Consider the following 23,200-nt stretch of genomic DNA (forward strand, 5'->3'; position numbering starts at 1 on the left):
GGGTGTGTGTGTCCGTGTGTTCACGATCATGAATTCATGAACTCACTATGTTTGTATGTATGTGTTACAATCCGCCATATGTATGTATGTATGGGTGTATGGGTGTATGGGTGTATGTGCATGCTCTTTAGACATGCCGAGAGACTTTTGGGGCTCCATGCAGCTTATATGAGCAGCATTTCAGTTCAAAATCGCGATCATTGGGAGTCTTGTGTTTGTTTGTTGTTCATTTTTCGTGCCCGCCGAATATTTTCTGCGATCGCACGTATGCTTGTATGTGTATGTGTGTGGATTGGTGTGCATGGAGCATTGCCAGCGTAGACATTTGAATGACCATAAATATAAATGGGGTATCGTATATTTTCTAATTGGAATGCGGCAAATGTTTAAGCCCGGTGTAAACCTGCGTAAGCGGGTGTGGCGCGGCTAACCTGAAATGTCGATTTAATGCGATCGTGTGTGCATACCGACACAATTGTTTGTGGATATGCGCTGCAAGTGAGCTTATGAATTTATTTATTTATTTGCTTACTTGCGAATACTCGTACATACATACATTCATACGAATATGTACACATGTGCCTCGGTATGTTTGCAAATATGCACGAGAAAATCAATAGTCGGTTAGCACCATCGGGGTACAAATATTTACGAGTTCCGCAAAAGCACCTATTGGCTGCAAATACCTTCATTTATTGCTCGCTAAGCCTCTTGGCTGGACTGGAGCACCCACCTCCAGCATCCTCTAGTAGCAGAGCGATTCAGGAGTGCGCAAAACACCTGTTTAGGCGGCTGCGGATCGTGCGAGTATTGTGCTGTGAAGGCGAATGAATGAAGTACAGTCTGATTGAAGCTCAAAGTGGTTAAAATTATTCGTAAAACAGCGGTAAACTACAAAATTGAACTTTATAAGAGTATGAAACCCTCTCGTTCAATTTAATAATAGTGATGCTATTGGTCAGACAGTTAGTTCGCTTTTAGTCGAAGTGGGCATGGATTTAGTTTCGTTTTTGTTTAAATTTTTAAACCGCGATTTGTCTCAGCCAATGTGATCACTTAAAGTCGGATTCTGTCAGTCTGCAGTACATGAACCTCAGTACTCGTGTACCAATTTTCATCGATATTACTTGCTTGAACGCACGTACATCCTGAGAGGACCCAACACTTTTCTAGAATTCAAGTATAACCTAAAACTCAAACCCTCTAGCCATCCAGCCATCTACTTTCCATTGCAGAGAAATAATAATGATAAAGGATTTGTACCTTATTGGGCTTAGGGGTTTGAAGAGGGCTAAAATAACAAAGCATTCGTATATGTACGTGTGACTGCTTGTACGTCAGAGGAATTTTGATTGTGCATGTATTTGTATTTGTAAGAAACGGCGCGTTTGCACTGGATGTGTAAGTGAAATTCCATTGGTCTGCCGCAGCGGCGCAACAGCGGCGGCAATGACAACAGCAATAAATAACTTGGATGGACGGACTGCAAAGGGCAGAGATTACGACGAAGGCGAGTGCAAGCACGAAATCCAATAAAATAAATCCTTAAGAACTTTTAAAATTGGGGACTCAAACTAAGAAACCCCGAGTTAAAATCGAGTTCTTGGAAGACCGATTGAACGCCGGCAACCATTAACATGAATAAACTTCAAAATGTTTGTGGCTGAGGTGTTACAAAGTACAATAAAACGTCTGTTCGCAAGCAAAAGTATTCCCCATTTCCAAATTTTTCCACAGAAATCAATATATTCGTCTACATTAAGAGCGTGCCTTCGCATCAGTGAACTTGGTAGTTAAAGGTCGACGCTCTACACTATTTAAATGGAGTTTAAAAAGCTATGGAAAAGAAGAAGACAGAAACCCTTATTGTAGAATTTATGTGATCAGAGGTCAGGAAACTCTAGTACTGGCAACATTTTGGCTCCAAAATGTCAGAATTAAAAGGTTGTTCAGCGAGAAAATAATATATTCTCGTAAGTGTAGACACAACCCTAACTTTGAAGTTTATAAGATAGACGTGCATACCTTTCAACCAGATATACCGACCATACAATCATACATTTTCATATCTTAGTAGATATGTATGTGTGGATGTTTCAAGTACCTAATAATAAACACAAACGATCAGGTCGATCGTTGCACGGAACCAACTGACGAACAGTCAAGATAAACAGGCCAAGCCAACCCAAGCCAGGCTAGACTTCATCGACCAAGACCAAGTTGAGGCTGCGCACACAAATTGCCGCACGAGCTCGAAATGCTTTCGTATTGCATACCTCCATACCTCCATAGCTCCATAGCTACGTACATATCATTCCTTACATCGGTTCGGCACAGCTCAGCCCATTCAAGTAATGGCTGCATATCCAGCTTACAGTGTTCTCGCGAACTGGTTCCGTCGCCACGCTAGGACAGCGTGTAGTTGTTGTTGCTGTTTGCTGCAGAAGGCTAGCAAATTTCGTGTTCTTATTTTGATTTCGCCTTTCTTATTTTTTTCAGTACATTTTATAAACGCGCGTTCCTCCCGCCTCATGCTGGCGATGTACACATACTCGCACACATACTGATTGGCATGGCCGCTACACAAGCAAAACTCCTCCGAAGAGTGCGCGAATGACAAGAATGCGAGAATTTTTTTGCACACTTTTCGGTTGCACGATCAACAAGAAGACTCTGCTAGTTGTAGACCTAGACCGGCAAGATTCTGGATACATATGAGTTTAAGTCGTTTAGGGCGGTATATTCAGTACCGATATATGTGTGTATATAACGATCACTTAGATAATGTGATCGTTACGACATTCAAATTGGATAAGTTTTTATCGGACAAAAGTGACTTTACCATGAATAACGGTCCATCTTACTGCTGTGAGTAATGACGTTACGTATTCCAAATCAAATTTTAGTTCGGATGGAGTTGGAGCGCCGAATTTGTGAATTTGGACAAAAATCGAATATATTTTTCATTCTCAAGTACTTACATACAAATCTTTATACTCCTCTTAGTGGGGAAGAGCGGTGCTTTCGGTAATGCATGAAATGATTGGAATTTTTATTTTGCCCCAAATCACTTTGGGAATTACCGATGAACGCCGCAAATTCCAACAATTCGCGAAGAATTTTCTATAATGCTGTATGCGTCTACACATTGTCAAATGCATATATACCCATATATACATATATATGTATGTACATATTTACAACGTTCAATAATATGGCAAAATGCGAACAAAGTAAAACGAATTCAAATTAAAACATATCTCCACATTTCGCTTATAAACATACATACATACATACATATCTATGCATATACTCGCCTGTATGTATGTCTCTGCATGTGTGTATGTAAGCAGTACGAGTGTGTCCATATGCTGAAAAACAAACGTACGTTTTATAAAATAAGGTAAACAGCATAAATACCGAAACTTGTTTTGGCTACAAAACGCGTATAAGCCGCGTGAGTTGAGCCATCGGTGGAGGGAGTAGAGCCATAGCCAAAGCACCACAATACCATACCAACGGCAAAGGAGCGCTGGAACACTGGATCGTTCAATCGTTCGATCGGTCGATCGTCGATTTGCTGAATTTTACGCTGCCCATACTGGCTGGGAATGACTGACTGAAATAAAGTGAAATTCACGATGCACCAAATACCAAATACCGCTGAATGCGAATTCGCGATGCAATGCAATGCCAAAGTATGCGGCGCAACATACCAAATCGAAACGAAACCGAACTCAACCGAACTCGCAAGCGCGAATCTGCAGACACGAGTCTTGCGCCAGATTTGCAGTGGTTGGTCTGCAAATTGTTGAAATTAGCCCTAAGTAAGGGTAGGCAGGTGTATTGTCCTATTAATTCTGAAAATAAACGCTTTGTATTGAAATTTGGTTTTGTTGTACTACACGTATTGGTAAGCTGGATGGATGATGGATGTCTGTAACTGCAGTCGATAACTTTTGTCAACCTACAGCGTACTATTCAGAATCACTCTCGTCTCGTCTCAACGGCATCGAGACAAACGCTTGGACCCTACGAAGGGGAGGCATAGCATATTTAAAAGCAGTAGTGTACTCTCTTGGTATACTTATGACAAGTGGGCGGTGTAAATATAATTATATGTGTTACATACATACAGCCATATATCAAGCCCATACATACATCTGCACATATTTACAGGTATTTATGTGCGTGTGCTTATTATAGCTGCTACTGCATCACGCTTTTGCCGCTAAACTGCGCATACGCAACTCATGAGGACAAACGTCAAGGAAACAGTGTGGCCTTAGTCCCCCAGCTTTTTTGTTTTGTTTTGTCATTTCTTCAGCTACTTTCTGCCTTGTTCGCTTCGCCCTTTGGCAGTCGTCTCTGGTCTGAAAAATCAAAGAAAAACACCAACTCTTGCACAGTAGCTGTTTCATGTTAATGCCTCCGATGTTGCAGCGAAATGCTTACAACAAAACATCCGAACATCAGGGTGAGCATTTCAATTCGTATTCAGCTTATACAGCGTCTCCCAATTGGGACAAGCCGATGTGCACAATAATCGGCATTTTGCAAAAATGAAAAAAAAAAACAAGTAAGGAAGGTCTAAGTTCGGGTGCAACCGAACATTTTATACTCTCGCAATTTATATATTTAACTTTATTTATATTATATAATACAGAATTTGACCCACATATTCGTCATATATATTTTATAGAGTCTATTGAAAGTTTGAAACCATAATATTAGGTTAGAAGCACCGAGGTCCTCGTGTTCGATATATGGGGCCTTAAAAACCTATGGTCCGATTTCGGCGATTTTTAGAATGGGGCTGCCACACTATTAACATAGTATTTGTGCAAAGTTTTGCACCGATATCTTCACTAGTACTTACTTTATATATTGTAAAGTAAACGATTCAGATTGTCTTCAAAGTCCTGGTATATAGGAAGTAGGCGTGGTTGTGAAGCGATTTGGCCTAATTTCACAACATATCATTGGGATTGTAAGGAAACTATTACAAACCAAGTTTCATTGAAATCGGTCGAGTAGTTCCTGAGGTATGGTTTTTGACCCATAAGTGGGCGACGCCACGCCCATTTTCCATATTGTAAAAAAATCTGAGTGCAGCTTCCATCTGCCATTTCTTATGTGAAATTTAGTGTTTCTGACGTTTTTCGTTAGTGAGTTAACCCACTTTTAGTAATTTTCAACCTAACTTTTGTATGGGAGGTGGGCGTGGTTATTATCCGATTTCTTTCATTTTTGGACTGTATTAGGAAGTGGCTAAAAAAAACTACTGCAGAAAGTTTGGTTTATATAGCTCTATTGGTTTGCGGAATATGTACAAAAATCTTGGTAGGAGGCGGGGCCACGCCCACTTCCCCAAAAAAATTATATCCAAATATGCTCCTTCATAGTGCGATCCTTCATACCAAATTTTATTTCCATAGCTTTATTTATGGCTTAGTTATGGCACTTTATGTGTTTTCGGTTTTCACCATTTTGTGGGCGTGGCAGTGGTCCGATTTTGCTCATTTTCGAAATCAACCTTCCTATGGTGCCAAGAAATAAGTGTGCCAAGTTTCATTAAGATATCTTAATTTTTTCCCAAGTTACAGCTTGCACAGACGGACGGACGGACAGACAGACATTCGGATTTGAACTCCACTCTTCACCCTGATCACTTTGGTATATATAACCCTATATCTAACTCGTTTAGTTTTGGGTGTTACAAACAACCGTTATGTGAACAAAACTATAATACTCTCTTTAGCAACATTTGTTGCGAGAGTATAATAAATGAACAGTCTCAGACAATTACAGATCTATTAGAAAAAAGTTTCGATGGTAATTTGTCGTCAGTAACCCAGAAAATATGATTTCACTTCTTAATATGTGGTGATATCTACCGCCAAGAAGTGTAGACACTATTTGTACGAAATTTCAGTATAACATTAGATCAGTGAGTCCCTTGTAGAGCTGGAGGTTTCAAGATAGATGAGATTATCTACAGCCATTTCAAAGTTTTGACCGTGAATATTAATATGATGACTAAGATTGTAGTGCCATTGGGTTGATGTAGAAAACTTCAATTTAAATATTCTTAAATTCTCAAAATATAATCTAATATTACATGGAACTATGTTTCAATTCTCGGTGTAGGTGATCAGTATCTATCCGACCATGGTGGACCACAGAATGCATCCTGATTAATACATCGTAAAAACCTAATGGCAAAACAACAATCACTGATTCATCAAGCCGTGGAGAGTACCAAATCCAAGAAACAACTGGTTCAAAGCATGGTATAAAGACACAGACTAGCTTAATTAAATATTGTGAGCAGTTATACAATTTCAGTGGACTATCCAAATACTTCATTGTGTGGATTCCATCTATATTATTGCTTCTAAACTGTTTAGGCAAAGAAGTCGAGTTAAACACAAGCAAAGCACGAGCAGAGAAGTGGCGCATTAAAGACTGCTAATATTACATATAGGCACCCTGTAGCCGCAACCTTGAACTGGCGCAGCGCCATGGCAACCAAAAAAGCAAAAATGCCAAACAAGAGTTTTCATTTACTGGCGTTTCCGAAATTTAGAAGCAAACTATACAACTATTTAGTAAATGTGAGTATAAATAGTGCGCCAAAATATAAGTTTTCCTCTTAGAATTCTGTATTTATTTGCAGTACATATGTACAAGTATCGCAATCAATGATGACGGCTCCTTAGGAATTCCAATCAAATTGTGTAACCTTCGAAATTGTAGAAATTAGCTCATATCCGGTGTTTAAAATTCCAACAGGTTAAATCAATAAAGCCCGAAGTCAGTGAAGCCAATTGCCTTTGAGCAGCATACTCGTACTGGACATTCAGTCCAGGCAATAAGATTGAAGCAGCGCAAAAACAAGACTCGTGCAAGAGTGAGCAAAGAGCAGGCAACGGTCTGAGCGAAAAGGGAATCGAAATCAAAGAAAGCGTACACGGACGGCAAGATGACGACAGCAGTTCCTTTGGCTCCGTTGGCTCCGCTGGCGTCGCTCCCCGCAACGCGCATGATGATGGGCACAGCCAACAGCATGAGTTCGGCTTCTGCGAATGCCGCGACAGCCATGGCGTCACTTTCAATGCAGCAGACACATTCCCCGTCCCAGCCGGAGTTGGAGCAGTTGCCGCAGCTGCAAATGCCAACGACGACGAGCATAACAATAGCCGCACTCGAGTGGCAGTATTTTCAAGCGGTTTCGCTATTTCGGCGGCGAAAATATGAAAAATGCGTTGAGGTGTGCACTGGCATGTTGCGCACTGGCCATGAAACGAATGTGCAAATGTTCAACTCATCGTCGGAGAGCCACGAGGCCGATGCACAGTTCGGTCGGGGAGTTGGCGGCAGTGGCAGCCTAGTCAGCAACAACTTGAACAGTACAAGCGGCTCAAGGCAGGGGCGCAGCCACAACCATAACTTAAAGAACAACAACTCAAAATATGGCAGTGCCAATGGTAATAACAATAAAGTGAGCATGCCCACGTGGATGATGGAGGGCGTTTGGCAATTAAAAATGCGCGCGCTTACCCAGCGCGTCTACATCGACGATCTGGAGACGGACGATGCCTTCGAGGGGGGTAAGTATTCATGTGCGCATCTGATTGCCGCCGAAAGGAATTGCACAGTAGCCAAACTATACATATAATCAACACTGTTACCAAGTTGTTTGCAAAAATGCAGCGCAGTGGATCGTTTACTGAATCGCCAGTTGCCTGTAGCCAGAAGATGGCTGATGCCTTAACCCTTTAATATCCGCTCCAAATCGAATGAGGTTGGTTTTCAAGCATTCCTCACTCCTTAAACAAGTGAACGGTTAAAACCGATAGAGTATTTGAAAGAAACTCGTCAAGGAAAAGTGAATCACAATTGTTTTCGATTTTCTCACTGAAGGCACACACAACTGGAACCAAGTATGTTGAGAACACAAGAGCGTCCCCGAACGAGTCCGCCAGGAATCAGGTCTGCACACTCAAACGGAGTATAAAATTTCAAATCTTGCGATTATTTTCGAAGAGATACTCGCCAATAGATTGTGATAGATACCGACTTTTCGACCGATGCATTTTCAGAAGAGCTACATTTTGGCCAGTCCTATAAATGTGTGCTCTTATGTGCGCGTATGTTTGTATTATATATGTGGAGAGTCGCACGTTAATGTTGAAAATTCCGAGCTTGAGTGGCTTAACGGATTACGATTGCATTGTAATATTTCAGCTGCATTCCATTGGCTTGGCATGGCATGGTATGCCGTGGCAGTTGCGCAGCCGCACACATCTCAATGCCCGAATACCCATGCCACGCTTCTTGCATTCCATGGTGTTCAATCACCCTGAATTTTTATTTTCATCTCGTTACTTATTACTTTTTTCATACACAAATACCAATGTATGTACGGACAGACAAACAGGCACACATATGAACACACATACGCTCGTATTCGATGATAATGCTGTGGTGCTACATTTTGGTTATTGCATGTTGCATGGCCTGATACCGCCCCTAGCTTGTACGATGCACATACTTACCGGCTACGGTGCACTTGTATTCGTATTATATTACATTTGCTTAAATGCGGGTTCGAGTACTTTTTGATCTTACGAATTTTCTTTTTTTATTAAAATATGTTCATATCTTCTTTATTCTCTATTCTTAATGCTGCCTCTGTGCTGGGGTCGTACGAACACAGAGAATGAGGAAGTGGAGTTGGAGCGCATTGCCACAGCCGCCCGACCTGGTACCTCAATTAAAACAGCATTCATACCACGACCAACCACAAGCACGCTGCATGCGCACACCACGGCTGCAATAAGAAATGGGCTACCTTTGAGCGAAGGCAGCCGCACTGCGAACGCGCAAAGCAAAATGAGCATGCGGCCTAAATCGGGTATGGTAAGTATAAGGATTTTCTCGAAATTTCATTTTTAAACAATCAAGGCATGTACTTCTACATACGACAGGTACGGCCTGGTACAGCTAATTCTCGACCAGGTTCTTCAGTCGGGAACCGTACAGCATCACGTTGTGGTACGGCTTCACGCATTCGCGCCTCATCTGCCGCCGCCTATACGGTCGGCGATGTTACCGCAAAGCTTTATCAGGCTTCGCGACTCAATCCCACGATATACGCCGAACGAGAAGCACTTATTAAAGCACTCTTTCAATTCCTCTACTATCACGAATCGGATGTACAAAAGGCATATTCACTATGCGAAGCAGTCATGGAGGTGCACAAACAAAAGCGAACTTCTGGTTCTACACGTTCGGGCGCACCGGTTGACTGGTGGTGGGATCAGCAAATAGGCCGGTGTCTGCTCGTCCTGCGCTCTCCAAGGAAAGCGGAGACATTTCTTGTGCAATCGTTGGCGGTATTTCCGCATCCCGATACGTTTTTACTGTTATCGCGTTTATATCAGCGTCTGGGTGAACCCGAACGTGCGCTCGACCTCATCGGTATGGCTGTGGATCGACATCCTTTCAATGTCACTTTTCGCATCGAACAAGGTCGTATCTTCGATGCTCTGTCCCAATCCGATAGCGCAATGCCAATTTATCGTCTCATTACTAAGCTCAATCCCATAAATGTCGAAGCGCTTGCAGCAATAGCATTGAATCATTTTTACGATGGAAATCCTGAGATGGCACTTATGTACTACAGGTGAGGCAAATTCTATACCGGCAAATGGCTCTTAATGATGACTTTAATTTAGGCGAATTCTCGCTTTGGGAATTCACTCGGCCGAACTCTATTGTAATATTGCATTGTGTTGTTTGTACGGCGGGCAAATCGACCTGGTACTACCTTGTTTCCAACGGGCTCTGCTACTGTCCAAGACAGCTGATCAAAGAGCGGACATATGGTACAACCTGAGTTTTGTGGCATTGGTAGGTACTCTTTAAACACACATCCAAACACTCACATAAGAGTATCCAAATATATATTTTAAGTATTTAATATATTCGTTATCCACTTCCAAGTCGACTGGCGATTTTCATTTGGCTCGTCGATGCCTTCAACTCTGTTTAACCGCGGACGCGTGCAACGGCGCCGCTCTAAATAACTTGGCCGTACTGGCGGCGCACTCTGGCGATCTTATGCGCGCCAAATCTTATCTCCACGCCGCGAAGGAAGTGTTCAGTAACAGTCCGGAAGTAAACAGCAATTTAGAATATATGCAAGCCCACTACAAACTCTAAACTATTGGCACAGTTAAAATCACAAAAGTTCCAATGGGTTCCTCGAAATCGAGTCTAGCAAGAAACGAAGATGATTAGAGAAACGAATTCGATGTATGTGATGTAAATAATATTTATTGAAATAAATAAAATAATTATGGAGTATCGAAATTCCTTTCGAAATGTCTAAGGGATCTGCAGCCAGGCATGTATGGCTTCCAAGCCCACTTGGCTAACTGCGCTGGCTTCCACAATAGTTAACTCCTGTCTAATTTCCTTTTGGAGCTTCTAAAAAATAAAGAAAGACAGGAAAATATGAAAATTAATGGTTTAAGAAGAGTTTGGCGTTAGAGCAAGTAGAGTAGCGTAAATTGTATGAACTTATACACTAGTCGGGGACAAAACGAAATGTTTCTTACAGATATTTGTAGCATAAGTAAAGCTTCGTTGCGCATCTGACGGTAGGCATAATCCATCTTAGCCAACACCAGCAAAATACGACAGCGCTGCAATCGAGGCTCGGCCAATATGGAATATAGTAGAACCCCTTCAAATACACAAAAGCGAAAATGGAGATTAATTTAGAACAAATGCCAATTGACCAACCTGCTGCAGAGATTTGACAAAGATTTGAAGTGTCGACGACGTAAATTATTTTCGATACTTTTTCGTAGTATTGTCGCCAGAGCGGTGCCATTGCACCACCAATTTCCAAAACGCGTATACATTTCAATGGTGCCTTCGGTTTTTTACGTTTCACCTCCGTTGCGCCGGGGTCATCCTTGCCATTATTTTGCTTTTTCTCATTTGGGTTTGAAGAATTCAAAAGTTTTGTTGAAAGATTGATTGTGAAAATATTTGTGCCATTTGTTGGCATTGAATAAGTCGTCTCATCAATAGAGTCCGGATTCTCTAGAGCCTTTAATAGGTGTGTTTTACCAGCACGCTTCGGTCCAACACAGATGCAGGACATTTGACTAACAAAGCTCGAATCCATTATGCTCTCTCGATTAACCTTAGCTTTTGTTTATAATCTTTCCTATCTCTTTTCCTAACAGCACTTTGCAATTAATGTTCTTTTATTAACTAACGGTAAATAAATTAAGGCCAAATAACGGTTGCTATGACGCCCTTTAGAATTATTATGATATCTGTGCAGATTTCGAACTTGCTTAATGGGAGGGCATCGAAGGTTTGTGGCCTAGATGGTCACAACTACTAAAATGGAAAGAATTAGCATGGAAACTCACACATATAAACTTTTCAACTCTTTAACCTTTTGTATAAGAAAAAGATGAGCGATGACACTTAGACAAGAGTTCCGAACAGATTTGTTTATGCGTCCTTTCATTCATAGGAACTTTAACTGAACAGTCTGGTAACTCTCTTTGGTAATTCACTGCCGATATATCGATCGTAGTGTAGGGTGTTTGTTGATGATAATTTCTACGTACATTGGCAGCACGAAAAGAAGAAAATAGAAGAAGAAGAAAAATAAATAATCAGCTTGGGAAATAAATTTGCAAAATAAATTATGCTGCAACATATATAAATGTATATTTTTATAAAACATTAGATAACAATTTATTTTATTAAAAAAAATATAAAGACTTGCACATTAAAGGAATTTGTGTTTACTACTGGCAACTCTTTTCTGCTATATTTTTAATAATTTTGTGCATCCTGTTATATAAGTACACTCTGTGATTGTGTACCAAAAAAGTCGCTCAGTAGCAACGTGTGTATTGTTGTACTTTTTTATATTAAAGTGTGTGTAAAAGTTTAGCGCTTTTAAGAATTAAATACGAAAATATGGGTACGAAAAGACCGGGCACAAGTTTAGTACTGGCGCATGAAAACAAACGCACCAAAAATGATCTAATTGCCTACACCAATCGTGATAAGGCGTTGATGGAATCGGTTTGCATATTTGTGTACTTATATCTCAATAATTATCCCTAATAACTCAATTTTTAGGGAGTTCGACGTACATCTAATTTAATGGCACCAATAATGCTTTTAGAAGGTCATGAGGGAGAGATTTTCACAACTGAATTTCATCCGGATGGAGATTTACTGCTTTCGTCTGGCTTCGATAGACAAATATGTGAGTGTAAATAAAAACTTACCAAATAAATAACCAATTGTGTCCTCTTTGCATTGCAGATATTTGGAATGTATATGGCGAATGTGAAAATGTAATGGTAATGTCCGGTCACAGTGGTGCAGTCTTAGAAGCACATTTTTCGACGGATGGGTCAAATATTTATACCTGTGCTACTGATAAAACTGTTGCCATTTGGGACATTGTTACGGGGCAGCGAGTACGTAAACTTAAGGGACATACAAATTTTGTAAATACTGTACATCGTACACGTCGAGGCCTTCAAATGCTCTGTTCCGGTTCTGACGACCGAACTATAAGAATTTGGGATGCACGAAAAAAGAATGCGGTACACACATTGGAATCGCCGTTTCAAGTAACGGCGGCATGTTTTAATGATATTGGCGACCAAGTCATTTCGGGTGGTATTGATAATGAGATAAAAATTTGGGATATACGCAAACAACAACAGGTGTTACATCGGCTACGAGGCCATACTGACACAATAACAGGAATATCGTTGTCACCAGATGGCTCATATTTACTATCCAATTCGATGGATAATACGCTGCGAATTTGGGATGTGCGCCCCTATGCTCCGGCCGAGAGGTGTGTTAAAATTTTTCAAGGACATCAACACAACTTTGAAAAGAATCTATTACGTTGCTCATGGTCCCCTGATGGCAGCAAGGTAGGAATTCATTTATGTTATGTTTTCAATTATATCCAAATTAATTTTTTAATTATTATTAGATATCTGCTGGTTCTGCTGATCGATACGTGTATATCTGGGACACTACAAGTCGGCGCATAATTTACAAACTTCCTGGTCACAATGGCAGCGTTAATGATGTCGATTTCCACACAAAGGAACCACTGATATTATCTGCGTCAAGTGATAAAACCCTGTATCTTGGTGAAATCGAAGATTAGATTTTCACTATTTTCCTGAAGATAAGCTTGTCATTTCACACACGATGTCTTCACATAATATAAAATAAAACAAAGAGGATTTGTGATTGTAATAATATCAACTATGCTAAAATGTATAAACGCTTCTTTTAATGGTATCACACATGTCACTTTCAGTTATAAATTGAGTGTTAAATATTGAAGTGCCTGATGAATAAATATTGGATATGTGTACAAAACTCAGCCGATTCAACGTAAAAGCGCGTTAGAAATATCTTCAAAGTTAATAAACAGAAAGCCAACGATTTATATAATTTTAATTATACTAAACGGGCAGTGTACTTGTTGAGGATACAGTACTTTTGAACATTTTTCCGAAGAACTTGATTCCGGAAGCTCCACCGGGAACCGTACCGACTATCATGAATAGAAGGGCGATTATTTGCGCCACGGCAAAGAGAACGGTTAACGCTGTGCTATGTACTAACAGAGCGCAGTAAAGTGTCGCTATCAATGAGCTGGTATATGTGCCGGACACCAACATACGTGGCTTTGAAAACGCAGTCTTGAGGAAGGCACCAAAGCCGGACAAAAAGCAAAACCCAAGTATGAAAAACATGCTGCCCAAAGAATAAAGTAGAGCAAACTTGCGGGCTTTCAATATTAACATTGGTATGTAAAAAATGGAGATGCTAAAGCAAAGAGCACCTAGACCTAAGCAAGCAACAAACCCAACAATGCGCTGCAACCGTGACTATAATAAAAAGAGAAATTCGTCAATCATCAAATATAGAGTAATTGAAATAGAATGTTTTTACCAATTTAGGACAACAACTGTCTTGCGTGTCTTGCAACCAACTATTGCTGGGCTCCGTAGGCTCAGAGCGTGTAAACAATTTTCCCAAATCTGGCACTTTGATTTGTGGAATTTTGGCACTGAAGTTCTTTTTTTGGTCGCTTTGAAGTAGTAAATATTCATCCAAATCCTGTTTCAAGCTTGCCATGGTTGGATATGTGAAAAGTTGGACACAGATAAGATGTGCCACGAATTTGTTTATTTTCTATTTTCACACGAATGAAATAACTTAGATAGTTGACGAATCATTAAACAATAGTACAGAGTGATACCTTGATTTCTGTCACAGAGTTAACGATATGCTTAAAGAGTATATACACTGAGCGAATTTTATGGTAAAAGTCGGATATCAATTTGTTTATATTTTTGATAAAAAGTTTGTGAGAGTTTTGCGGAATCAATTACCAAAGTATTTCTTCATCAAATGTAGAAAATACATTATGTTATTGATTCATCATTATATTGTTTATATATTGTATGTGCACATATTGGGTAAAGATGTTTATTTTGCTAGAATTTCAATGAAATGCTAGTATGTACTTCATATAAATATTTTCGATTAGAAATAAATCTATTTTTGGACAACTTCAGTTGTTATTATTGTAGCATAGCGCATAAATAAGAATAAATAAGAACAAGTTAGATTGAATAATTTTTAAATTTCTCCATCATCCTTATGCAGTTGGAAAGTGGATTCCGTGCGAAGAGTGCATTAATGAAGGCGAGAAACAAACCGCTCAGCTCTCAAAATTGTTGCATTATGCGACTCTCAGCATATATTCACCACTGTAAACAAAATATATATTATAAAAAAAAAAATTAGTAACAGATGATTTTAAGTAAAATAGTAGAAGTGCGCTATACCGAACAACTGATGAAGCATATTCGTGAAGTTAGTAACTTTAGGTAGTCGACGGTAAAGTATACAAATCAAAAGCGGCAAAATATCTCATAGATATTTCGGCTCTCATTCACCACTAACGTATCTCAGAGAATACATTCAATAGATAATTCAGAGAGAGCAATATAGCAATATTTAGTAGCATTCTCTTTCATCTCGCTGCCGTTGTGATTACACGTATACAGCTGGGTCGATATGACAGGGTGCGATTCGCCCAACAGTCAATACATGTGATGTACTCTCATCTACTTAAATTTACAGTATTATTAGAACTTCATAGTTTTGTTTATATATTTTATGCAAAGGTACAATTTCACGATCATAGCTATTGTACTGAATGTCTTTTCACAAGAAAACATCGCTTTGTATTCCACATTTCACGATGCGAGCTACAGCCAGTTAAAACGAAGAGATGCGTACTGTTGGCGCGGTAGCTGCGCACCCTGTTTGTAGAGTATCTGGCGCAACGAAATACGCTCTCAGGCGCTGTTGGCCAGCGATTGCTGAACTCAGTCACTGAGTAAATCGCGATGAGGTTGCATCAAAACAACATTACGCGCGTTTCGTCTTGGAAACCATACGGTAGATATTGTTGTATACACTTGTACAGCAACAACAGCAGCAGCGTTTAGAAGCAGCAGCCAACAACAGCAAAAGGAAGATATTAAAAACACAAGAGCAAAAAAGTTATTGTAAAGCAGAAAAAGGTGAATGGTGAAATAAAGTAAAATGCAAACGGAAGTTCAAGCATTCACTGAATGTACGAGTATTAATAATATAAAATTTTTTGGTAAATAAAACCACTAGAATATATGCATATGAGTATGTACATACTCGTATATACAAGTTAAATCGTAACGAGTCCGAACGAATTTTTCACAAGTACGGCTGATTCGCGCGCGCCCCCCGTCTTGTGTACAACTGTGTAGGTGAATTGTGTCTGTGAGTGTGTGTGTGTCTGTTTGAGTTGAGTATGAAAATGTGCTATAGTATCTGGCCGCGCGACGGGTGAAATGTGTAAACCGTACGGTAAATTAAGGCGGTCGTTGTATGCGAATGTAGGGTGTATGCGACCCGGCATGGTACGGCGCGACGTGACGCGACGCGGCAAAGCGCAATTCGTTGCAATACCCCAATAGGTGTATGTATGTGTGTGCGCTCGTCCGTTCGTTCGTTCATTCGAAAAATGCAATGTCGGTGCATTGCAGTGCGGTATAGCGACAGAGGCGTGTACTGATGTTGACGCGGTGGGGTGAGACGCGCTGTGAATCGACCCGATGCTTGACCATTGGAAAGTGCAATGATAAAATAAATGCAACAAAAAAATAGAGACGTGAATGTGTGCAAAAATAGCAACAACAACGCTGCTATTTTGAGCGCGACATGCATTAAATTAAATGAAAAAATATACAAAAATAGAAAATATCAAAAGGAAATTACGAAATTTCGCCCATTTTTATTGCGCTATAGCATGTGCCCCCAATGTCTCCTCACACTGCATTGAATGCTAATGTTAACGAGATGGCAGCAAAATTGTCGCCTTATATGCGTTCAAAATAAATATACATATATATTTTGTATGTATATGTGTATGCATAGTAAAATGCATATTTGTGCATATGTATGAGTTCAACAAAAATTAAGCAAAGGCAAACATACATACATACATATATCACACGGAATTCGCAATAAAGTTAATTTTGTTTAAGTCATATCTACCCTTTAAAAGTGTGAAGTGTCAATAATATTTAATAAAATTATGTTTATTTTTTCGTTTATACAGTGATAACATGGAAGAAAGAGTAATTGTTTGAAAGAAAAAGAAAATGAAAATAAAAATAAGAAGTTCATAAGCAATACAAATAAAACACGAAAATATAATAATATTATAAAAAAAAATATTAAATAATAAATTCATAGTCCTGGTCAACTGTGTACAACAAATTAACAATATAAAAATAAAGCTAATGCAAACATACTTCAATAAATAGCAGATTCACGTATAAATCACCATAACATAAAAAATCACAGTTCAACAAATTCTTGGAGGTTTTTCGAAAAATATATAATATTTCAGAAACAGTCCATGTGGAATGCTAAAATCTACTTAATCAGTAAGTGTTTTAAAGTACTCACAAATACATACTGTCGTATATACATACTTACATATGTATCTACTATGTATGTTTACTGAATATATAAATGTACATATAAATATTTTAAAATACATTACATATACTTTTTGGTTGCAATTACTCCGCATTTACTATTATTACAAAAATTTTCTATATGTTATCTCTAACATCTGCCACTTAATTTCACTATTAATTGAATTAACTACAAAATCTACTGTCGAGTTGAGTTACATAAAGGAATTTTAATTAATTGTTGATTGGTAGTTTTGTTCCAAGTCGATTTAAATTAAACGCTGTGCTTTGAAAAGTTTGTATGGAATAATAGGACTTCGCCTTTATAACAATTACTAAGTATTATTTTTTATTTCTACAGAAAAATCAATGATAATACGTACTATTTTTATTTTCATTTGAAAAAGTATAATGATTTAGTAAAGAATTCATTATTTCATCATTCTACATATATACATATGTACATTAATTCATCCCGTTTTTCGTATTCACTAATTAATTATATATTTTCTTCAATTTTCAGCACTTGGAAACTTTTAAATCCACCCAACCACTCCTTTGAATAAACAAATAAATAGAAAATGGAGAAAATCAATTTATAAGAAAATATAAATCAAAGTTAAAGGAATGCGATTATAAGTTGATTATATTGTTGAAAAAAAGTTGTGCAAATGGAAAATTGTGAAGAACTAACAAATTTAAAGCATAATTAACTCAATAACGGGTAAGAAACAAAATCAAAAGAGAAAACACACTTATAAAGATATTTACTATTAGTATTGAGAAACAAATCCAGTACATTTGGAAACGTTTAGTGGTTATAAATAAGTATTTATAACAATGGAAGTATATGCAATTCGAAGAAAGGTTTAGATTTAAAATTAAGTACATTATGTTGGCAATTTTTCAGTGAAAAGGAAACTATAATTTCATTCTTCACTGATGACATAGTCTACAATTTTCTAATAACTACGCCTTCAATTGCTTTTTATGAGCGCGTTATTAAATGATTATAATATTTTCGGCTAGGTTTTATATTTAAATTTGTAGTTGCTGCACATTTTCTAAATATGAAAAAATCAATAAGAACAATTATAAAATGCAGGCATCAAACGATATTTATTATTAAAAAAATATTGTATCCGATGTCTTCGCCATTTTAACCGGTTTTCAAAATGCGGAAAAATAGAAAACATATAATGGTTTCTAAGTACATCCATTTATACTCGGGTTGATCCCTAATAAAATTCATCAAAGTGCTCTGCCAATACGATTCAGGGAAATAGTTTTTAAGGATATCCCAAATATTAGTTGAATATTCGTATGTGTAGACAATGACGAAGCGCTCAGATGAATAAGTTAACTAACGTCCAATAAAAATAATGAAACTCCTATTATCAAATGTATGGATGCATATATGTACATAAATATTTACTTATGTACATATGCATTTAGAATTGCCGCGGCAGCAGTTGAATGCGGACAGCCGAAGAATTTCACCAGATTTAGCTTTAAGACTTAGGTAGAAGAGTAGAATGGAGAATAAAAAGCCAGATGAGTGGCAGGGGGCAGCAGTCATCTGAGGTCGGAGCGCTAGAACCATGAAAAAAGTAACTCATATTGGCAGCTCCCGCACGCAGACATTCTTGTATTTGTACATACGTACACAACGATTGTAATACAGACATCTATTGACTATAGTGGATACCGCATGGTAGCGGTGTGCACGACCATGGTGATGTTCCCCAACTCTGCTATTTGCTCTGCAAACTATACACACACGGACACACATTCGCTTCTTATTACACGAAATCGAGAGAGATGCACTGATACAACGGTTGTAAGTGCGACTGAAATGGCATGCGTTCTATGTCGTGTGCGTATGTATGTGTGTGTGTTTGTGACCATGTTTCGTCGCTGAAAGAGAGCTTGTCGCTACAGCGAGAACGACACAAAGCAACAGCAACAGCAGCAGCAGCCACAACGCAATAGGTAGTTAATCGCTATGAACAGGCAATAACAAATAGAACGCATTTGCTTAAGCCCAACGGACACACACATACACAAAATTATTGTATGTACTCAAAATGTGTATGTGTGTGGATATCCGCTTTAATTGGTGTGTTGGTTTGTGTGACTTTCCGCGTCACAGCTAGAAGAGCTGCAGGGGCTTTACTCGTCGCGTCAACGCTACAAACGCAGCGTTATGTGCGAGTAGTAGCGAGTACTTGGTGCGACACGAGATGTTTCGGCCGCAAAAGCGAGATAGCGAACGTGTTATGAACGTTTTTCGCAGCATTAACGACGCTGGCGCATGAACATACAACGACACATATATATATATATGTATGTATATAGCGAATTCGTTTCACAACGTTAAACCGCTTTCCACTTTGCTTTGCTATTCAGTTTTACTGCACTGCAGCAAAAGTCGAGCGACAGCAACAAACGACAAAACTCGTTATTCGCTGGGAACTGGCATTTCTGAACAAATGGAACGCATTGCTTGGTTTGTGCGCTGAGAGCCAGCCAAGAAATGGGAACGAGAGATAGGATACCGACAAATAAAACGATTTCTTGCTACAACTACAACTACAAATTCAGTATTGGTCACGTATTCAAACGTTTCCAGATTGCTTAATTTGCGCCAAGAAATGGCTGCCGAACGCAGCGCCGAGCATTCGGCACTCTCCGCTGTCGACAGCAGTCACTTTCTGCTGCCGTGGCAAAGTTTCCACAATTTCGGTCCGGACAATTTGCGCTACTTTAATGCCACTTTGCTTAATGTACATACCCATGATTGTATGAGTGTGTGTGTATGGGTAATGCGCTTATGCACTACAGTTGCAGCTTGCTGCAACCGTTTTCTGTTCGAATTGTAGTGCGCACTCTCTTTCACAAAACGCCGAGCTGAGCGCAGTATCGCTTGTTGGATAATTGTCAACGCTGACGCAGGCGAAACACATTCAAGGGGGATTGTAGCGGCCAGGAGATGGTTCGAAAGTTACAAGCCCACAGAGGAACTGGACACGAACCCATAAAGAACACATACAATATAGTTTTGTCGCAGAAGCGCCACAAAAACTCATTCGCCTGTGAGGGTGTGTTTGTTGCGTAAATTCGCCTTTATGCCCAAAAGACATAAAACACTCCATATGTACATCTATGTAATGCTCGTATCACATCGGTTGTGCTGTTGGTGGTCGCTTATTTATCCATAAAATAAATAAATATCTATTCTATGTACATAACTGCATGGATATCTATGTATATACCTCTATCTATACAATTACTTGTCGGTGTGCACTTAACTCATTGTGCACAATGATTCCCGAATGCACGACCAAGTGTGTTGCATCCGACCAAACACAGGGGTCGAAGGTGAATGCATATTAAATTAATGTATCTCGTTTATCTATCCATACCTACACACATTCAAATTTATATAGTATATAATCCAAAATTTTTAGGCCCAGAATTTAAGACCTTACGTACTTAGATTATAATCGTATATAGTTCTAAAAACATTTAACGGGTTTTACGATGCATGATGAACCTTCGGGACCATTATGAAGTGAAGCTGGAAGATTTTGGAAGTAATAGAGCAAACTTCGTTCTGTCAGCGATTCACTTATGCTCCGTACACGTGTCAGTGTTCACAGACACAAGGATTTCCACTGTACATTCGATATCCTACAACGACCTCTAAGCCCTTACATCCTTATGTATACCAACAAATCAATGGTTAATTGAGTTTTTTGAGTGATATTGCTAAAGTGAATATGAAGCTTATGTAATTCCGACTAATTTTAATTATTTTTTTTTAAATTACTTGAAATATTCTATTTACATAATTTTTCTTGACCCAGCTTCATATTTACAATTTACAAAACTTTTCTGAAAGTCTATGCGGCCATCATAATAGAATAGTTTCAATAAGAATGAATACCTTCCTATATCTAAAGTGGTTCTTATGGGACTGTAGTTGCCGAGTAAGGTATAGGATTTTGGGTTTTATTCAATTAATTTAAAAAAGAAGAGAAACATACACAAGTAAAACACGAAAACAATTTTTATTTAATTTTTTTTTTTCTGAAATGTGACGTAATTTTTTGTTTTGGTATTTTCTAAGGTCATTATTTATACATACATACATTTGAACATACATATTTATAATGAAAGTAGCTATGTGTGTATGTACGTTCACAAGTGTGTAATTTGGAATTTAAAAAGTAAAACAAATGTTCAAAAAATGCTCATAAAAAATCTAATTTGTGGAATAAATTGTGCTAAAGTGAGTTCCAAAGACAAGCAAAATCAGCTAAAATTTTAAACCAACGAAATAACGCGTTACGTAACTAAACTTCAGACCCTTGTTCACATGACTATATGTGCTTTCAATATATTTTCTTGTAAAATGCTGTAAAATTGTGGACCAGTATTAAAAAAATTCATATTTTGATGTGAAATTGTAAAAAATAAAGGAAAGAACGCCAAATTATATAGTGTTCGACCAGCTAAATGCTAATATGTGTGATTATCTATGTGCATAGTGAAATCTGCATTGATTCGATCGAAACACTAAGGTATCTTTTAACGCTCGCGCTAACAACCGCACCCCAATGCGCACTAAATGCGACTGAATGGCAGAGAAAGCCCATCGACGAGTGTAGGCGCTCGCACGCGGCCCCAACTGCGCCAGCAGCGTCAAAGCGACTCGATAATGAAACCAGCCCGCGTCAAGCTACAAAATAAGCAGGAAAAAACCACCTCAAACATACACATTCTCGTACATAAATTGCATCTTACGGTGGGGGGTCGTGAGGCCAAGGGGCGATGTATAAGTAACGTTTGCGTGGTCTTCGATTGATGTGACGGAATTGTGTGAGCAAGTGAATGTGTGTGTGTGTGTCGATGTGAGTGCGGTTGTACGTTGTGGCGTTTGCACATATGATTGTATGTGTATATGTATATAATGGTCCCAAGTACTTAGTAATGCGAGAGAGAATAAGGTGGTTATTTTAACCCCCACTGCCGCGCTGCCATTACTGATTAGACTGTGGTGGGCCATGTAGCGTACTTACGAAGCCAGCCACCAGCTCCATGTTAAATACCACACTGCGGCTACAGGCTCACACTCACACATACAGAGAAATATAAGTTGGTATGTAGGTGTGTTGATGTAACTCACATTTTCTGAATGTACATACATAAGTGGATGGTTGAGCAAATGGCCCCACAACCGACCGGTCTATAGTTGTGTACGAGTACATATTCCTCGTCAGTGCTGTGGCGGCACCTTCTCGTACTTCGACCAATCCACTTGAACAACACCTACGAAAGTATATAAACTCTTATATAAAAGTACTTATAAACGTAGATATATTTGTAGACAGCATTTGTGTGTGCGTTTGCTATTTAAATACATACGAGTATGTATGTGTGTCTATCAGAAATATATTCGTATTTACATGGCCCATGTGTTGTTTTTCCATGCAATGTGGGGCCTCTTGTATACTGGTGAGCACTTGCATGGATTCCAACATCCACATAAGTCCAAACACACATTTGTTTGTATGTTTGTATGTGGAGACGAAAAGTGCAGTGAAACACGAACGGTGCATTTTCTTCGTGTTGCCTGTGTGGGTGTGCTTGTGTGCACGGATGGGTTGCTTGGAACCTGCACCGTCTCCACAGAGGTAAACGTCAATAGTACATGGTATTTACATACATATGTGCTTGTGTATGTGCACTACTGGGGCCGGGATACGTGATGCAAATGGGCAGGCAACACGAATTCGAAACCGAGCAACACAAACGTCTCAAGCTAGTCAGGCTGCCGGAAATTTAGCTCACTTGTTAGTTCGGCCAGTTTTTATAGATTTGTTTGTGCAGGTCTCGGGCTATAACTGGAATAAACGAACATATTAATCCACTTGATCTGTCCTGCACTTCCCTACACCCTCAGCGCATCTACGACAAACGCATGTTTTCACTGTTCCATTGTTTTTGTATCGCTGGAGCAGGTTTACTTGTTCATACATACGAGTGCTGTTTGCCGAGTCTGCGCA

The 23,200-nt window shown here is 39.0% G+C and overlaps 5 protein-coding genes across 17 annotated transcripts in view; 3 read left to right on the plus strand and 2 right to left on the minus strand.

Moving 5' to 3' along the window:
- The first annotated feature begins 6,140 nt into the window (after positions 1–6,140).
- Ttc8_0 (tetratricopeptide repeat protein 8) lies at positions 6,141–10,388 on the plus strand. The gene is made up of 7 exons (XM_011180226.3): positions 6,141–6,293; positions 6,411–6,617; positions 6,680–7,613; positions 8,723–8,925; positions 8,994–9,691; positions 9,744–9,918; positions 10,012–10,388. Exons 3-7 carry the CDS (start codon positions 6,986–6,988, stop codon positions 10,228–10,230), a joined length of 1,923 nt encoding a protein of 640 aa, XP_011178528.2. The 5' UTR covers positions 6,141–6,293; positions 6,411–6,617; positions 6,680–6,985; the 3' UTR covers positions 10,231–10,388.
- Positions 10,325–12,477, minus strand: LOC105209785 (ADP-ribosylation factor-like protein 16). 2 transcript variants are annotated; one of them, XM_029038624.2, is made up of 5 exons: positions 12,339–12,477; positions 11,486–11,655; positions 10,816–11,424; positions 10,629–10,756; positions 10,325–10,497 (listed from the first exon to the last, which is right to left on the minus strand). In XM_029038624.2, exons 3-5 carry the CDS (start codon positions 11,204–11,206, stop codon positions 10,396–10,398), a joined length of 621 nt encoding a protein of 206 aa, XP_028894457.1. In that variant the 5' UTR covers positions 11,207–11,424; positions 11,486–11,655; positions 12,339–12,477; the 3' UTR covers positions 10,325–10,395. The 2 variants fall into 2 exon arrangements, with proteins under 2 accessions (XP_028894457.1, XP_054083251.1); XM_054227276.1 differs by having other exon boundaries at positions 10,816–11,655.
- On the plus strand, positions 11,915–13,366 carry LOC105209681 (U5 small nuclear ribonucleoprotein 40 kDa protein). The gene is made up of 4 exons (XM_011180227.3): positions 11,915–12,129; positions 12,187–12,316; positions 12,376–13,004; positions 13,067–13,366. The coding sequence occupies exons 1-4, from the start codon at positions 12,022–12,024 to the stop codon at positions 13,244–13,246; spliced, it is 1,047 nt and encodes a 348-aa protein (XP_011178529.1). The 5' UTR covers positions 11,915–12,021; the 3' UTR covers positions 13,247–13,366.
- LOC105209682 (vesicle transport protein SFT2C) lies at positions 13,354–14,348 on the minus strand. Its single transcript, XM_011180229.3, has 2 exons — positions 14,044–14,348; positions 13,354–13,979 (listed from the first exon to the last, which is right to left on the minus strand). The coding sequence occupies exons 1-2, from the start codon at positions 14,227–14,229 to the stop codon at positions 13,551–13,553; spliced, it is 615 nt and encodes a 204-aa protein (XP_011178531.1). The 5' UTR covers positions 14,230–14,348; the 3' UTR covers positions 13,354–13,550.
- A 1,136-nt stretch (positions 14,349–15,484) lies between these two features.
- Positions 15,485–23,200, plus strand: part of LOC105209683 (protein split ends) — a 55,778-nt gene continuing 48,062 nt past the window's right edge. For 6 of the 12 annotated variants that reach the window (XM_054227271.1, XM_054227264.1, XM_054227267.1 and 3 more), the window contains exons 1-2: positions 15,486–17,096; positions 17,653–17,853. The gene's annotated coding sequence lies outside the window, so the exon portion shown is untranslated. Of the gene's footprint in view, positions 17,097–17,652; positions 17,854–23,200 lie in introns of all 12 variants that reach the window. The other 6 variants (XM_054227272.1, XM_054227275.1, XM_029038617.2 and 3 more) reach the window with 5 other exon arrangements.

The sequence above is a fragment of the Zeugodacus cucurbitae genome, chromosome 3, assembly GCF_028554725.1.
Source record: "Zeugodacus cucurbitae isolate PBARC_wt_2022May chromosome 3, idZeuCucr1.2, whole genome shotgun sequence".
NCBI lineage: Eukaryota > Metazoa > Arthropoda > Insecta > Diptera > Tephritidae > Zeugodacus > Zeugodacus cucurbitae.

What these genes read in the sequence shown, in the direction of transcription:
- LOC105209682 (XM_011180229.3), bottom strand. Translation starts at nt 14,229, where the DNA reads ATGGCAAGCTTGAAACAGGATTTGGATGAATATTTACTACTTCAAAGC. An exon ending in ACAGTTGTTGTCCTAAATTG is followed by an intron (nt 13,980 to 14,043) that starts GTAAAAACATTC and finishes TTTTTATTATAG; the next exon opens with TCACGGTTGCAGCGCATTGT.
- LOC105209681 (XM_011180227.3), top strand. Translation starts at nt 12,022, where the DNA reads ATGGGTACGAAAAGACCGGGCACAAGTTTAGTACTGGCGCATGAAAAC. An exon ending in TGGCTTCGATAGACAAATAT is followed by an intron (nt 12,317 to 12,375) that starts GTGAGTGTAAAT and finishes TTTGCATTGCAG; the next exon opens with ATATTTGGAATGTATATGGC. An exon ending in GGTCCCCTGATGGCAGCAAG is followed by an intron (nt 13,005 to 13,066) that starts GTAGGAATTCAT and finishes AATTATTATTAG; the next exon opens with ATATCTGCTGGTTCTGCTGA.
- Ttc8_0 (XM_011180226.3), top strand. Translation starts at nt 6,986, where the DNA reads ATGACGACAGCAGTTCCTTTGGCTCCGTTGGCTCCGCTGGCGTCGCTC. An exon ending in TGCGGCCTAAATCGGGTATG is followed by an intron (nt 8,926 to 8,993) that starts GTAAGTATAAGG and finishes TACATACGACAG; the next exon opens with GTACGGCCTGGTACAGCTAA. An exon ending in ACCTGAGTTTTGTGGCATTG is followed by an intron (nt 9,919 to 10,011) that starts GTAGGTACTCTT and finishes TCCACTTCCAAG; the next exon opens with TCGACTGGCGATTTTCATTT.
- LOC105209785 (XM_029038624.2), bottom strand. Translation starts at nt 11,206, where the DNA reads ATGGATTCGAGCTTTGTTAGTCAAATGTCCTGCATCTGTGTTGGACCG. An exon ending in TTGTCAAATCTCTGCAGCAG is followed by an intron (nt 10,757 to 10,815) that starts GTTGGTCAATTG and finishes GTGTATTTGAAG; the next exon opens with GGGTTCTACTATATTCCATA. An exon ending in TACTTATGCTACAAATATCT is followed by an intron (nt 10,498 to 10,628) that starts GTAAGAAACATT and finishes TTTATTTTTTAG; the next exon opens with AAGCTCCAAAAGGAAATTAG.